The sequence below is a fragment of the Colletotrichum navitas genome (genome assembly GCF_030913465.1).
Source record: "Colletotrichum navitas strain CBS 125086 chromosome Unknown LY79scaffold_74, whole genome shotgun sequence".
Classification (NCBI taxonomy): Eukaryota; Fungi; Ascomycota; class Sordariomycetes; order Glomerellales; family Glomerellaceae; genus Colletotrichum; species Colletotrichum navitas.
Window position 1 is genome coordinate 116441 of NW_026850620.1, and position 15162 is coordinate 131602.

The 15162-nt window shown below is 54.8% G+C and overlaps 4 protein-coding genes across 4 annotated transcripts; 2 read left to right on the plus strand and 2 right to left on the minus strand.

Annotated features, from left to right (window-relative positions):
- Window positions 1–545: 545 nt before the first annotated feature.
- Window positions 546–3261, minus strand: LY79DRAFT_365318 (Chs5p-Arf1p-binding proteins-domain-containing protein). Its single transcript, XM_060552780.1, has 6 exons — window positions 3104–3261; window positions 2908–3034; window positions 2715–2845; window positions 2377–2657; window positions 1325–2325; window positions 546–1275 (listed from the first exon to the last, which is right to left on the minus strand). Exons 1-6 carry the CDS (start codon window positions 3124–3126, stop codon window positions 733–735), a joined length of 2106 nt encoding a protein of 701 aa, XP_060410045.1. The 5' UTR covers window positions 3127–3261; the 3' UTR covers window positions 546–732.
- Window positions 3262–3764: 503 nt separating this feature from the next.
- On the plus strand, window positions 3765–10557 carry LY79DRAFT_614666 (uncharacterized protein). Its single transcript, XM_060561981.1, has 4 exons — window positions 3765–4041; window positions 4096–4170; window positions 4224–8188; window positions 8236–10557. The coding sequence occupies exons 1-4, from the start codon at window positions 4039–4041 to the stop codon at window positions 10241–10243; spliced, it is 6051 nt and encodes a 2016-aa protein (XP_060410046.1). The 5' UTR covers window positions 3765–4038; the 3' UTR covers window positions 10244–10557.
- Window positions 10558–11754: 1197 nt separating this feature from the next.
- Window positions 11755–12320, plus strand: LY79DRAFT_523623 (DSS1/SEM1 family protein; the record flags this gene model as incomplete). The annotated part of the gene is made up of 3 exons (XM_060555559.1): window positions 11755–11893; window positions 12110–12224; window positions 12281–12320. 3 exons carry the CDS (start codon window positions 11755–11757, stop codon window positions 12318–12320), a joined length of 294 nt encoding a protein of 97 aa, XP_060410047.1.
- A 173-nt stretch (window positions 12321–12493) lies between these two features.
- Window positions 12494–14456, minus strand: LY79DRAFT_706423 (phosphoglycerate kinase). The gene is made up of 4 exons (XM_060565023.1): window positions 14259–14456; window positions 14041–14166; window positions 13573–13996; window positions 12494–13511 (listed from the first exon to the last, which is right to left on the minus strand). The coding sequence occupies exons 1-4, from the start codon at window positions 14322–14324 to the stop codon at window positions 12745–12747; spliced, it is 1383 nt and encodes a 460-aa protein (XP_060410048.1). The 5' UTR covers window positions 14325–14456; the 3' UTR covers window positions 12494–12744.
- Window positions 14457–15162: the final 706 nt, after the last annotated feature.

The following is a 15162-nucleotide window of genomic DNA, read 5'->3' on the forward strand; positions in this document are numbered from 1 at the left end:
CAGACGGTCGACGTCATCTTGATGATCTCACCGACGACTGTGTAATGAAATCACCACACCCGCCAAAATGTGGTGCTGAGTGGGGAACCGACACATCTCATCGAGCGATCGAAGGGATCCGATGCCATCGCGCCGCCACAAGGCCCTCAAAGACTCTCAGTGCTTTCACGGTTGAGACGGAAATTCGACCAGTTTGACGTAGTGGTGATATCAGTTGCCCCCCACCCACCAAAAAGGCTGTCCAATCAGCACGGTGCCCGGGTTCCCATCTCAGACAGCGGCACCTTGGGTTAACAGGCCGGCCCCGGGGTGCTCCGTATGTTCGGTCAATCATCCGGAAGCCTACACCACACTTCATATGTCAGACATGCTAGTTCATTTCCGTGTCTCCTTAAGCCCAAGTAGACAGGCATTGCATCACCTTGGTCTTCAACCTAACCCCTGTTTTCAAGTGACGAAAAAGGTATCATTTGACTCTGCATTACAGTCTTGATGCCTAAAAAGCCACGACTCATGCTTTTACGAAAAAGAAAAAAAAATCCCAGCACAGCGCACCGATAGCATTGCAAAATGGACGCTGCGGTGGCATAATACACGAGCACCCAAGTCATTCTCCTCCCGCCCTCTACGGGGGTGCGATGATACCAAACTACAGAATCCTTCTGTTTCATCAACTGCATATCACCGCCAACGCCCATTGGCCAGGCTACCGCATCGGAGCATGGCCTATACCTAACCATCAGTACCGCTGCTGCGGAAAGTGGCACAGAGTGCGGCGTAGTGATGAGTGAGATCAAGGACTTCTTGAGGCAGGCTTGTAGCTTGAATGATGCTCCTGACCTTGACAGCGCCTTCGTCCTCGATAAGCGTACGAATAGTGTGGAGAAGTTCTGGAGAGAACTCAGAGTACCACCTATACTGCCAAGTAACGAGGCGAATGACCGACGCAACAGTCTCGCGCGTGTTCTTGTTTCGTTCAAAAACGCGAAGGATACCCGTCAAAGCCTTGGGGCTGAAACGTGCTGCGAGACACGCTCTGTACGCCTCCACCGCCTCGTCTGCGTGCTGAAGTCTCTCCGCCAGAGAGCCAAGAATCTCCCATTCCTCGGCCGACTTCTTGTACTGCATCGACTGCGCCCTATACTGTGCCATCTGTGTACGCCAAATGGTGTAGACGCGAAGATCCTCGTACAGGACCATGAAGAGGCTGTCCAGCCAGCGCTCACAAAGGCGTTTGTTGTTAAGCTTTGAGAGATGATCATCGTTCTGTGCGCCCTAGTACAACGTTAGTTGGAATCAAAACCGCAGCATTGGAGGTGTTTACATTTTCCGCATCTCCCTTGAGTTCGCCGGGGTCTATCGCGTGGGTGGGTTTCTCCACGGCCTCGCCCTCCTTCTGACCGTTTGTCGCCAACGTCTCGGCGGTAGACTCGGTGTCTGTTGGCTTAGATTTGTTCTCCTCGTCCTCATCCTCGTCCGAGTCTGAGTCTGACTGGTCGCCGTTCGTTGTCGGGTCTGGGGTTCCGCGAAGGCCGTCCGTGCTTGGATTGCGTTGAGCATGCGAGGTTTCCTGCTTCTCGGATCGGTACTCGTCTTCCATCACAAACACGGTGCTTCGGATCTTGAGAAGCTGATCCCATCCAATCTTGGCCGTCATCTCCGTCAGGATGCCATAAGCTTGCTTGAAAGTTCCCTTGTAGACTGCGGCACGCAGATTCAGGAGACTCGCATCTACCTGCTCAGAGTATCTGGACTCGGGTTCGCTGTCGATCTCGTCCAGTCGAGTCTCGGGGAGAGTTGGCAGATGCACATCTTTGGGTTCGGGCATCTGAGGCGCATCCTTGTCTTGGTACGTGAACATCGGGCAAGAGTTGAGAATCGTCAGGGCATTTTCCCAATCCTCCATTGCCACGTAGACTTGCGCCAGCCTTGCCCAGGTACCGAATTCACTGGGGGCAGCAATTGTGCTGCGATCAGCACAGCCCAGGGCTAGGCGAAGCCTCTCTTCCTTCTGCTCGGGCGTCGTGGCAGTTTGCGCCTTCTTGAGAAGGAACTCGGCCTGGGCATCCAGCATGACATAGTCCATCGGTGATTCTTTCAATGCCTGGTGGAGCACCCTGACGCCCTCCACCTCCTCGTTGCCCATGAACAAGACCTTGGCGAGGAGGGAGGAAACCTCGACGTTTTGGTCCCTAAGCTTCTCGAAGAGGTTGATACCAGAGGCGTAGCGTCCCGTCGTCTGGAAGTACTTGAGGAGGCCGGCGGTCAGATGGTTCGAGACATTGTTCGGTACCTGAACGACACTGTCGGAACCGAGCTGCCAGCCTAAAGTCATGTTAAATCACCAACCTGACGATTTCTGAAGTTCGGACATACCTCTGAAGAACAGCTGTTCGGCGGCGTTGAGAAAACGGTGTTCGGTTTCGGTGTTTGTGACGGGATTGAATCTGCGTACGCCCATGATCTTTCGGATAGTCTCTCCGCTTCCATCGTCTGCGTACGAGTAGGCGCGCAGAACACTGCAGAGGTACGTCTCCAGCCATAGATCATCTGTCGCTTTGCGCTTGTCGCCTCGTTCGTCCACGCAGTAACTCTCGACAGTTCCGGGTATCGTTACGTGGACTCGCATGTCAAGTCGGGAGAAGGCGTTGTAGCAGCTAGGTTACTTGTCAGCCCTACGAGCTTTGGGCAAGAAGCGCGTCGCATCGGCATACCAGTATAAGCCCTCTGAAATCTTGGTTTGCGCGACCTGGCCATGCTCGCGGTAGGTCAGAGTGTTGATGTAGGCGGCGAGACTGGCCGAAGAGGACGCATCGACACCAGTGACATGGTGATAGACTCCGAGCTGGGGTGAAAAGCCCGGTTAGCGGCAAGCTTTGGGGTTGATGAGGCGCAAATGATTCCTACCTGCTTGCCAGGGTTTCTCGTCGAATGCTTCAGGAGGTGGACGAGGTCGGGGGGGCCAAGTTCGCGAAGGGAGAGGAGGGATTCGGTTCGAGCGTCGACTGATTCTTGGAGGATCTCCTCGGTGAGCCTTGGAAAGGGGGGGGAGAGAGTTAGTAATGGAGACGGTAGCTACAGCATACGGTAGTGGTGAACATACTCGGGCACAGCCGGCGCAACCATTGCGGCGGTGTTTTTGTCGTCAAGCTGCAGCAGGCGCAAGATGGAGCGAGAGAGGGATGTGCTCTCGATGATTGGATACGGTGTTATGAGCTAGAGGATCGATGCATGGGTGCGATAGAGGAAGAGCGTTGTTGGAGTGATTCCGGCACCGTGTCGCAAAGTCAACGAGGTGCGATCGATGGCTGGGACAAGCTCGATGGAGGTGGGGGATCCGTGGGCAGTTCTTGAATTGGTCGGTGAGATTGGCGAGGGATAGATGGGAGTGGCAGCGTTAACGGGAACAAGTGGTAAAGGGTTGAGCTTGGACTCCACGTCCTTTGTGTCTGCTTCCGGCTTGGACTAATATTAATCGAGGTTGTGCAATGGGCGACAGGGGAGGGAAGAGGTGCCTGTCATTGGCAGGAAGACGGGGAAGAGGGACGGACGATAGATGGAGCCACGAGAGCACTTTCGGAGCTGCTACTACTGTTGCCGTGTTCCTGAGATGCAAGGTGCTATTATCTTGGCCGGTTTTTCTTACATAAGACACGTCGCTAGGTCTTGTGCACGGACCATATACCTACAATCCTCCAACCACTATTAGTACCCCTTAAGCCTCAGATTCCAAGTGTCATCAGTGGAACAGCTGCCGCCCCATTAGCGGCCTATTCCATGTCGTTCCTGGTGCGCGGTACGTACCCCTTGCTCGACAGCTCCAAATGAAGCAAGCAATCAATTTAGTGTTTCTCCAATTAAGGTCGCGTCAGTCCCAGTGGCCACGCGCAGCAGCGGAAATTCCCCTAGCAATCAGTTTATAACTGCGTCTTCGCAGAGAACGACGCCATTCCGAATCTCCGTTACACCGTATTCAACACCAGTATCTGCATAATATTACGGCTGCGGCGATCCTGTTCGTAAGGGCGCACCGTCATAATGGTTTGTCAAATGTCTGCAATCAGTCCCTGACTGCATCGACTAACCGACGCGCAGCCGGCCTTCCAAGCCATCAACGTCGAGACCGAGGAGAATATTGACGATGAGATCGATACCACCCGCGAGCTCCATGTATGCCTCGACATATAGACATCCCAGCTCTACCGAGACTAACTCTTGATTAGGTCGACGAAGCTCTCAAACGCTTCCAAAATGCCCTGAAGCTGCACGCTCAAGGTCCTCGCTTCTTCGACGAAGCTGCCGATGCTTACGATGACCTCTTCAAGTCCGAAATCTTCAAATACCCCGAGGCGGTAACCGAATACGAGAGGGCAGAGAAGCAGCCTGAGCACCTGATCACAGATCCTGCCCTCGCCTCCGATCTGGATCTCCAAGTCGCCGAGGTCGACACCGTGGGGAGCAGTCTTCCTCAAGCCTTCTTCCTAGCGCACAAGAACCGCGGCCAGTTCCTCCTCGACCGGACCCGTCACGCAGCCCGAAGCGCAGGTGGTGATGCCCTCGCTTACTTCGAAAAGGATGAGGCGCTCCATAACATGTACAATGCCCTCACCGACTTCAATGCCGCTCTCGATCGCGACCCATCCGATGCCGAGCTGTGGCGCCGCACTGCTCGCGTTGCCGCCTCACTGAAGAGCACGAGAATCAACAGATACTGCCTTGAGGCCGCCATCGAACTCGATGATGATCCAACTGTTCTTGAGGTCGAACCACCATCTCTGGCGGAGGGATTCGCTGGGCAACAGTTGAAGGAGCAACTCCAGGTTTTGGCTGATGAAATTGCCCTGTCCCACCCCATCATGGGCCCTTGGGTCAAGCGGGACATGCCCGATTTCATCAAAAGACACATTGATCCTATACCCTTCTTACCGGACCCAACCAAAGAACTCGGGTCCGCCCGTACCACCGTAGAGGAAGCAGGTGCAACCCGCCTCACTGTGACATGCCCAACAGCATCTTGGGCCGACCTGGGCATGGCGTTGGTGCAGTTCATACTCGAAAGGGGCCAGACAAGTCAGGCCATCGTCATTGAACTCCCTGAAACGGAAGACGACGAAGATGTGGTCATGGAGAGCCAGCCAGAGCAGGATAGTCAACCCAACCGTTCCGATTCCAAAGACAAAGATGAGGCCGCCACGAAGGTGGACAAACCTGGGGATACCGAAAAAGCCGCGAGCTCAAAGGCCATGTCAAAAGAAGCTCCAAAACCTCCCGAGAACACTCGTAAGAGCCGAAGCAGCTCTCAGCCGGCAAGAAAGCGATCGCAGTCAGCAGCGGGTATCCCGGAAGGACAAGAAGAGGAGAGTCTGGTCGAAAAGAGGAGCAAACGAATCCGAAGGCGAGAAACCGCAGCTGCAGAAGAGGTTGTGGACCCCAGCGCCGTCCTCGCGTCGCAGTTAGCACCATATCAAGCAGCCGATCAAAACCTGTTCCAGGCCACTAAAAACATGCTGGAGAACATTGGTGTCACCGACCAGGCCACCTTAGATCGGATCAGCCAGGTGCTAGATTCGCTGGCGTCTGAAGAGCGCGCGGCATCCATCAAGAACCAGGCTACGGTGGATCTCCGCAGCGCAATTGTTTCCTTCAATGAAGAGAATGCCAAAATACTGCTCAACAAGCAAGCCCAGGCATCTTTGAGCTTATCATCTTTTCTTGAGCATGCCAAGGGCGGTTCACAAAAGACTTTGGTCATTCCACCTTTCAAGGAGACTCAGGGGATTGTTGCTTTTGTGAAGCGAGTCAACTCTTCCTGGATGACGGCCCAAGAGGTTGCCTACGAGTGGCTCAAGACAATCTGCCCCAGCTACCTCGAAACCAAGTGGTCAGATGTCATGAAAACAGCCGTCGTTCAGGTCATTAGTCGGTTCGACCAGGACATCCTCCTGTCTATCAACTACGATTTGGATCGCGCGAGGCATTCAGACGACGCCGAGAAAGAATTTGGTTTTATCAAAAGCATCGTGGAGATGCTCTTCGAGATTCACCTTGACGTGTATGAACGCATCACCAACCCTAACAGTGTGGTCGATTACAGCATCCGCGTCGAAGCCAAGGGTCGCTTGGGACGATGGTTGGATCTTGCCTCGGCATTGCTTCGAGAAGCTACACAAGAAGGCAACGAGAAGCTGACTGGTCGCTTCCTGTGGGCTGCCATCTTTTCAACAACTCTGACGGAGAACGCTTCGAGAGAGTATATCCTGCAGTGTTGGACAAGTCTGCGAGATTTTCTCTCAGGAAGTCATTTTGATCAGCTTTACCTCCCTAATAACCCAGTGATACCAGAGGTTTCTGAAGCAGCGGCTGACAGAGAGATCTCCAAATTAACCACAATGGATTTTTTCCTTGGGCTTTTCCAAGATAATGTCAGCGACCCTGTTGCGGTCATCGACAACCTTGAGCCAGTCCTCAACCCAGGATCTGTTTACGTCCCGGTCCCATCAGACGAAACCACGAAGGATGGAGAGGGTTCCTTGTCTGGCAGATCCAAGACTAGGAAAGTGCCCATCAAAGAATGCGCAAGTCAAAGTCTTCAAGACCTTTGGAGGTTTCTTCTGGGCACCAGTACGGAACTACGGCTATTCCTTTGGACGAGGCTTAGCGACGCCTACGCCAGTATCAAGTATTCCACAAAGCAGTTCTCTTGCCATCTTAAGGCCATCGAGATGCTTACAGCGGACCTAGAAAGCGACGGGTATCTCAAAAACGCTCCTGAAACTAGACCGCCGCTGCTGCTGAAGATGCTCAAGTCGCTCGATGAATTGTTGATCACCGCGCTTTCGCTCGCTCTCAACGACAGCTCGGCTTTTGATATTGTCGATGACGACCACTTAAAGTCAACATCGATGGCTCTCATCAAGTTGAGCTGCATGCTTCATGCGTCAGCCATGCATGACGATGAGATTCGAATCGGGATGACCCGTGCGCCACCAAGCAGCCCTTCGTTTCAACCGTTCCTTAACAAGCTGCGGGAGATTCAGGTGCGTGTCTGGTGTCTCCAGTACACGGTGATTAAGGTCGGCGTGAACCAAAACCGCGCGTTGTTCCCGAACCCAGAGATGGAGTTGGCAGACTTCCTGTCAGCCATTCATCAGGTTGTCGGATTGAGAAAATGCTGCAAAGCCTCGAACAAGATCTTCTTGAAGATGATGCGTGTAGAACTACTGAAGTTCAAGGAGGTTGAGAATTGGGAAGACTACCTCGGTCAAGTATTGTATGACCTTCATGGTCTTAAGCTTGGTGTGGGTGCCGGGGAAGTCCAAGACCACGGCTGTCCGCCCGAGAAACTCGAGAAACGCAATGCCATGCAGTTGGTCGACAAGATCACGGTTCTGGCAAGGAGGATGCCCAGAAGGGACCTGCTCAAGTCGGACCTCAAAACGACCATCGAGCACATGCAAGGCGCTATCGGGCAAACCAAGTCGACTCCTCAGATGATCCACAACCTCAGGAACTTCACCGAATATCTCAAGCGACCGATTCATCCTCTCAGGCTCTACCAGGCCCTCACTGGCGGTGTTCAGTTGGATGTTGTCGCCGTCAACACCCCGGAGAGCGCCCTGGCAAAGCACGGGTGGTTCTTCTTGTTGGGCATGATCGCATTGACAAGGTTCAAGCAGGTTGATTTGAGCAAACGACAGACGCCTGGGGCCACTGACGACTTACGACTTGCGGCAACATTCTTGCGGCTGCAGCTTCAGTTCACCCCAGACAAGTGGGACGCCTGGTTCCGTCTTGCTGAGTGCTTCGACTACGAGCTCGACGAAGCAGTCTTATGGTCAGCCGACAAGATGAATAAGGAGCGCGGGGAACTGCTCAAGTTTCAACGAAACTCGATCCACTGCTATACCCTTGCACTGTCCAATTCTTGGGAAGTAGACATTGATGACGAGGACGAGGACCCGCTATACGAGCTTTACCACAACTTCGCCATGCGCTTGTATGCATCCAGTCGTGAGCCCCTTGCCATGGAGCCTTTTCAACATGCAGACCTCGAGAGATTCTTCATCGAGCCTACTGGCGCTGGAACCTTTCAGAAGGTGCTTCACGACCAGATGCAAGACTACAAGGTTTGGAAATATGCGGCTGGCTTGTTCAAGCGCGCCATGAGACGCAAGCCGCAGGATTGGAGGTGAGCATATGCTTTTTAGCCTGTCGACAATCACTAATCCGGCATAGGAATCCATACATGCTCACTAAATGCCTTTGGAAGATGTACCAGAAACCTACTGATGAACTGAGCCAGAAGGACCGTGAGACCCGCCCATCGGTCGGGTACTTGGTGTCAGCCCTCGAGCATGCAGTCGAGGTCGTTTCAGCAGTACCCAAATCGCGACACAGCGACCCCATTCTAGAACCGCATTACAAAATCGTGTCAATCATTTACAAGCTTGTTGTCCGTGGCGATCTAAAGCCGCAGGAAGGAGCAGATATTCTGTCGAGACAACCATTCGGCATGGAGCTAGGCGACGACATCACCCTCGATGACAATGAGGACTGGGAGGAATATGTCATCAGAAACCTACACCATCTTCGGGATAAAGACAAGTCTAACTGGCAGCACCGCATTATCATGCGTCACGCTCGACTCCTTTTCGACGAAGATGGGGAGTCGCCCGAGCTTGTTCAGGCCAAAGCCGCCTTCAACGTTCTCAGAGAATCCATGTTCACGAAAACCATGGTTATGAATGTCTGGAAATGCGACGCCGAACGCCCCGGGCGGCATCACGTCTACACGTCGCAGTACATCCGGTTTATGGTGAAAATTCTGGTCGTCATGAACGACAGGGTCAACTTGGAGATGGTTCTCAGACGTCTACGCAAGAAGGGTGCCGACTTTTACCATTTCAGCGACTTGTGGCAGATGTGCTCCATGGCTTATCTTAGGCTGCTGCGGCAGGGGTTTCAAGTGCCTCCAACGTTGGATGACCCATTCAAGTCGACGTCACTGGAAGAGCTGGAAATCATGGCAGATCGCATTACCGAGTGGGCTGGAGGTCCGTTGACGGACATCCCCGCGTTCAACTGCCTCAAGGAGACAATCGAGTTGAAGAAGCTCAACGGAGGCCTTATGAAAGCCGGAGCCATTGACGACCTCATCAACGATTGCTACGCCCTCATCTACCAGGAGATTGGTCCTACGCTGCCAGGTCCAGAACCGCATGAAGTTCTTGAGGCACGGGCCAGAGCCCGTGCCAGAGAAGAGGCTAATGGTGGACTTGAATTGAAGCCAACGAGCTCGCTGGGTAATCTTCTTAACCCATCTGCTGCGCAAGACTCGGGGCCGAACGGTGAAGGTGATAAGACAGCGGCACCCGAGGCAGCCCCAAGGCGTAGGACAGGCGTTCGCAGACCTGATATCATCCGGAAAGCCGAGCAAGCTTTTGCTCGGTTTAGTGAGGCACCAAAGTCATCGGTCGCCCCATCCAAATCCCGCGTCGGATCGGTCTCGAGCGGCAGGAACGGGACGCACACTCCTGCCGGAGATGTTGGAGAAGGCAGTGATGCTGAGGACCAACCGGGTGAAGAGGGCGAGGACACAGAGATGAAAGACGACACAATGATGGAAGGCGAACAGGGCGAAGAGGGCCCTGCGCAAGCCACAGCAGGCTCCAGTCCTCGGGGCAGTATCCACGACTCAGCTGATGACGAAAGTGAGCTTAGCGACGTTCCTGATGACTGGGATGAGCAGCCACCTCCTTCACTCATGTTTCCGAACCTGAGGAAGAGCGTGGACTCTGTCCGCGACGTGGTGAATAATGAATCTAGTGATAGCGGTGAGGAGGAGGAAGATGAGGGTGGCGAAGAAGAAGGAGAAGAGGAAGAGGAAGAGGGCAGTGAAGTAGAAGTAGAAGAAGGTGAAGAAGATGAAGGTGTTGAAGAAGATGAAGAAGAACAAGAACAAGAAGAACAAGAAGAGGCCGAGGCCGAGGAGGGGGAGGGTAACGAAGAAGAAGAAGAAGAAGAAGAAGAAGCAGAAGAGGGAGGTGACGTAGAAGAGGATGAAGAAGAGGAAGAAGGCGAAGGCGAAGAGGCTGAGGAGGTCGAAGAAGATGAAGAGGATCAAGAGGGTGAAGAAGGTGAAGAAGAACAGGAAGATGACGAAGAACAAGAAGCCGACGAGGAACAGGAAGAAGATGTGGAGCAGGAAGAGGGCGACATGGCTGGCGAGGACGAGGACGAGTAGCACTCTCAGCCTCTCGAACACTAGAAAGACATGGGGGCACGGGAATTGAGCGCTTGTTGGAACTGGTTGTTCTCGGTAAAGGACAGCCGATACTTGCAGAGAGCGGTAGGCTACAGCCAAGTCCGTTAGGACTAAGCATTGTTTGTGTAGGAGTATAAGTCGTATGAGTCGTATGAGTAATCTGCAGTGTAACACACATACAACGTGGTTTTTTAGGCGTGGAGGGGAGAACCGAAGAGTCAGTGGTGTCATGGGCATTTCTTATATAAACGGCTTGTCTAGGGGTCGAATCAGTCAGTAGAAGAATCCATCCCATGTTTACATGCACTTTTAGTTGAACCACCGTTACCATCAAAGACCCCTCACCCTTGTTTGAGCGTTGCAAATATAGCCACGATGTGCATTATCCGGCAAGTAGCGAAGGAAGACTGCCGCCACACGACGGAGCAGTGGACGGAGATGTGCCAAGCGGCCAGGCAGCGCGGGTGGGCTTGTCGGGTGATAGTGAGCCTTGAGACGTGGTGGGAGGGCGGGTATTGCGATGCGTGTCTGGAGGATCTCTCGGCGCGGCTTTGTTATCCGAGATATGCTTGAGGACAACGGCGGACCGGCGTGGCGAAAGCACAGCTCAAGGATATGGCAAGTGAGAGAAGAGTCCAAGCCTGGGCTTGGAGTGAGTGGCAGCGAATGTCGACTTCCCGGGTAAATGAGGATTGAAACAAATCGCAATCATATCCAGTCGAACGCTTGGCAAGCTTTTTCCATGATTGTCCCAGTTCACCAACCCACAATGGCATGTCCCTCCTGGTGATATGTGGTATTTGTACTAGAGTGATGTTAAGTCACAGATGCCTCCTCTCGGAACCTGACAACCTTTGATAACAGAGGGCCTTGTCAACAGCAGGCACAGGCCCAGTTCATCTGTATTCTACATCTAATTCCAAAAGCCCTGGCCACAAAGAATCTGACCACGAAGAAGAAGAAGAAGTAGAAGAAGCTCTACCTGCAATGTCCACGTCCAATCCTCGATGAGCCTGCCTGGTGTAAAGTGGAGACGGTCATGCTACGGGGGTGCGCCGGCCGAAGAAAGAACTACAACCACCCCCCCCAAGCCCTGGACCGAGCGGCGCCAGGGCCAGGCATTACGCCTTCCCAGTGCCGCCTAGGTGCCCGCCAGCCGGCAACTTCCGCCCCCGTCGACAACCTTCACACCCGCCGCAGCCAGCACCACCTTCACCTTCGTACGCACCCCAGTAGCTTTCCTACCATCACCACCGATCCAACACCCATCGCGATCCCACAATCCCAAGACTCCCCAACGCGATTCGCCTCCCGCGATCCGAGCTCTGTCTCTCTATCTCTCTCTCGCCTCTCGCCCCTTTTCGAAATTCGCGGCCTTTCACCGATCCGTCATCTTCTTCAACAACCATACACCGGCGCGAGCACATCCTGCAGTAAGAAGCAGGTAAACGCCATCCTTCCAAAACCTTCCAACACGACACACATACACAATGGCCTCATCGGACGCAAAACCAGTGCAGGACAAGACCGCCGATCCCAAGGTCGACGAGGCGACGGCGCAGCAGCAGGCCGCCTCCAAGAAGCCCGCGCTCGGCGAGGACGACGAGTTCGAGGACTTCCCCGTCGACGGTACGTTTCCCCCCTTCCCTTCCCCGTTGTCTCACCCTACCTCTCCCGTCCTTCTCTCCGCGCTCTGTTCTTGGGCACAGAGACACGGATGATGCCTCCATCGAGAACCATCGTCACAGAGAGCTGGGAGGTGTTGGCGTCCTCGGCACGGGAGGGGATCACCGGCGGACAGATTTGGACCCCTGGGAACCCGAGCTGACCTGACCATCACGACAGACTGGCCTCAGGAGGAGACCGAGGCGGCCGCCAGCGGAAGCGGCTCGACGCAGCACCTGTGGGAGGAGAGCTGGGACGACGACGACACGAGCGACGACTTCTCGGCGCAGTTGAAGTATGACAACCCCACCCCAACCCCCCCGGGACCCTCAGATGCTAACGTTTGCCCAGGGAGGAGCTGAAGAAGGTCGAGGCGTCCAAGCGGCGATGATTGCGCACACCTTACGAGATGTATTTTATTTGGAGGGAGGGGAAGCTGGAATGACGCATTGAGAAGGGGTGGAACCACGGGCATAGACTTACCCCCGTATGAGCTCTAGACGAATTGGCAGCATACCAGGAATGGAATGAAATCACACAAAAAGGACAACAGACTTTTTTTTTCTCCTTTTTTTTCAGTTTCGGGACGAGACAGACATGTCTAGTCTTTTTACTGTTTATTTGATGTCGTGACTTTTTACGTTTACTTAGGACATGACACGGGGGGCATTACGTTCATCATGACCAAAAACTCCTCTTTTCTCCTGGGGGTCCTACAAACTGGCCTTGCCAGCCCGACCTTACCCATCATCCATCAGACTGTCCGAGTTCATAGAGCGGGGCGCATCCTCGCACGCGGACGAGGATCGATTTATTTACTTACTCGACAGGGCAGTGACACCGGGCAGTTCCTTGCCCTCGAGCAGCTCCAAGCTGGCACCACCACCGGTGGAGACGTGGCTGAGCTTGCTCTCGACGCCGTACTTGGCGGCGACGGTGGCCGTGTCACCACCGCCGATGATGACGATCTTGCCGCTCTCGGCAGCAGCGACGGCGGCGTCGAGCGTCGCCTTGGTGCCGTTGGCAAACTTGTCAAACTCGAAGACACCAGCGGGGCCGTTCCAGAGGATGGTCTTGGCCTCGTCGATGGCCTGCTTGTAGAGCTCGACGGACTTGGGGCCGCAATCGAGACCCATCCAGCCGTCGGGGATACCGGTCTCGTCGGTGGCGGAGCCAACGTTGGCGTCCTTGTCGAACTTGTCGGCCGTGACGTAGTCGACGGGCAGGACAAGCTTGACGTTGTTGGCCTTGGCCTTCTCGACGAGCTTGCCGACCGTCTTGGCGCCGGCCTCGTCAAAGAGGGAGTTGCCGATGCTGACGTTCTCGAGCGTCTTCTTGAAGGTGAAGGCCATGCCACCGCAGACGATGAGGGTGTTGACCTTGTCCAGCAGGTTGTCGATGAGCTGGATCTTGTCCGAGACCTTGGCGCCACCGAGAATGGCGAGGAAGGGGCGCTGGGGGCTCTCGAGGGCCTTGGCGAAGTACTCGAGCTCCTTCTTCATGAGAAAGCCGGAAGCCTTCTGGGGCAGGTCAATGCCGACCATGGAGGAGTGGGCGCGGTGGGCAGTGCCGAAGGCATCGTCTGGCCGTCGTCAGTAACCGTGTCTCGGAACAAGCCGGCACACTTGCGGAGGAAGACTCACTGATGAAGACATCGCCGAGGGCGGTGAGGCCCTTGCGGAACTCCTCGACCTTGGCCTTGTCGGCCTTGGTCTTGTTGCCGTCCTTGTCCTTGGCGGAACCCTCCTCCTCGATGTGGAAGCGCAGGTTCTCGAGCAGGATGACCTGGCCGTTATCGGCCTTGTTGACGAGGTCCTCAACGTCCTTTCCGACGCAGTTCTTGGCGAACTGGACGCTCTTGCCGCCGAGCAGCTTCTCGAGCTCGGGCACGACCGGCTCAAGGCTGTACTTGGGGTTCACCTCGCCATTGGGACGGCCGAGGTGGGACATCAGGACGACAGCCTTGGCGCCATTGTCGATGGCGTACTTGATGGTGGGCACGGCGCCGGCAATGCGCTGGTTGTTGGTGATCTTCTTGTTGGCATCGAGAGGGACGTTGAAGTCGACCTGCGGCGCGGTTAGTGGGGGGAGATGGCCTAGCAGGGACAAACGTAGCGGTATGGCCACGCGGTGTATTCCAATGCCGGGCGTGGCATAGCAGAGAGTTCCGAGGTGAAGAGCCGCGGCTCGTCCCGTATCGCCAGAATGCGGAACGGCTGTGAGCTCTCACCCGGGATCTGGCGGGGGTGGCATGGTGGGGTAACTGCCGACTGCCAACTAACTGCGCAGCACCAGCAACACGGGGTCACAGCAGGGTAGAATGACTTACGCGGATGAGGACGCGCTTGCCCTTCAGGTCAACGTCGGTGATGGAGAGCTTGTTCGCGAGAGACATGGTTGCAATTGGAAGGGTATTTGGTGCTGTAGGGGGTGGCGGACAGAGGTGTAGTTGAGGGAGGAAGAGAAGAGAAAAGAAGTTGAGAGGAGATGATGGACGGATTGAGGTATATTTAGGAGGGGAGCTGCTGGGATGGGATGGGATGGGATGGGACAGGTCAGGACAGGAAACACACACTAAAACCACGTAGCAATCAGTCACCTCGAGTGGTTCAACACACGTTGGGGGAGGCTTTGCCCATGGTGGGGTGGGCTGCTAATGCCTACCCGCCAGGTGCATCGAGGGGCATTTCTCAGTGGTTTTTTTCATGACCTTTTTTTTTTTTTTTTTTTTTTTTTTTTTTTTTGGCGGGGTTGAAGTCGGTCCCTCTTGGCTTAAAGTTAGTGTCTTAGTGGGATGATGCAGCTGCTGTTGTCCTTAGCTGGCCGGGGCCTTCTACCTCCTTCCCCTGCCGGGGGGTCGAAGGGGGTCACGCCCGCAAGTGGGGAGCTCGAGCCCAGCACCGCAGCGACAATGCGCAGGAGCTGTTGTGCCCCGCCGTGGTGTGTGACGTGGTGGTAGTCTGATACCTCACAGAAACTGCGCTGCTCCCTCAACACCCCGGTCGTGGCCGCCAGTCCACCCGGCATCAACGGGACAGCTTCAAAAGTCGCCAGACAAGCCAGCAGCGTCTTGGCAGCTGCGTTTCCCGTTTCGTCACTATAATTGGATTGCCAACCTCCTTTTAGACCGCCATCCCATGCGCCCGTGCCAGCACGCCAGCAAGTCCGGACTACAAACCCATCAGGGTAGGCCGGGGTGTCGTCAGGAACAGTCTCTTTCAAAATGACCGAGA

Bases quoted from the DNA above. Each gene is read 5' to 3' on its own strand.
- LY79DRAFT_365318 (XM_060552780.1), bottom strand. From the start codon at position 3,126: ATGGTTGCGCCGGCTGTGCCCGA. The intron at 3,035-3,103 runs GTATGTTCACCA...CCCCTTTCCAAG, and splicing joins GTTGCGCCGGCTGTGCCCGA to GCTCACCGAGGAGATCCTCC. The intron at 2,326-2,376 runs GTATGTCCGAAC...ACATGACTTTAG, and splicing joins CGAACAGCTGTTCTTCAGAG to GCTGGCAGCTCGGTTCCGAC.
- LY79DRAFT_614666 (XM_060561981.1), top strand. The intron at 4,171-4,223 runs GTATGCCTCGAC...ACTCTTGATTAG, and splicing joins ATACCACCCGCGAGCTCCAT to GTCGACGAAGCTCTCAAACG. The intron at 8,189-8,235 runs GTGAGCATATGC...AATCCGGCATAG, and splicing joins CGCAAGCCGCAGGATTGGAG to GAATCCATACATGCTCACTA.
- LY79DRAFT_706423 (XM_060565023.1), bottom strand. From the start codon at position 14,324: ATGTCTCTCGCGAACAAGCTCTCCATCACCGACGTTGACCTGAAGGGC. The intron at 14,167-14,258 runs GTAAGTCATTCT...CACCCCCGCCAG, and splicing joins GCAAGCGCGTCCTCATCCGC to ATCCCGGGTGAGAGCTCACA. The intron at 13,512-13,572 runs GTGAGTCTTCCT...GACGACGGCCAG, and splicing joins CCTCGGCGATGTCTTCATCA to ACGATGCCTTCGGCACTGCC.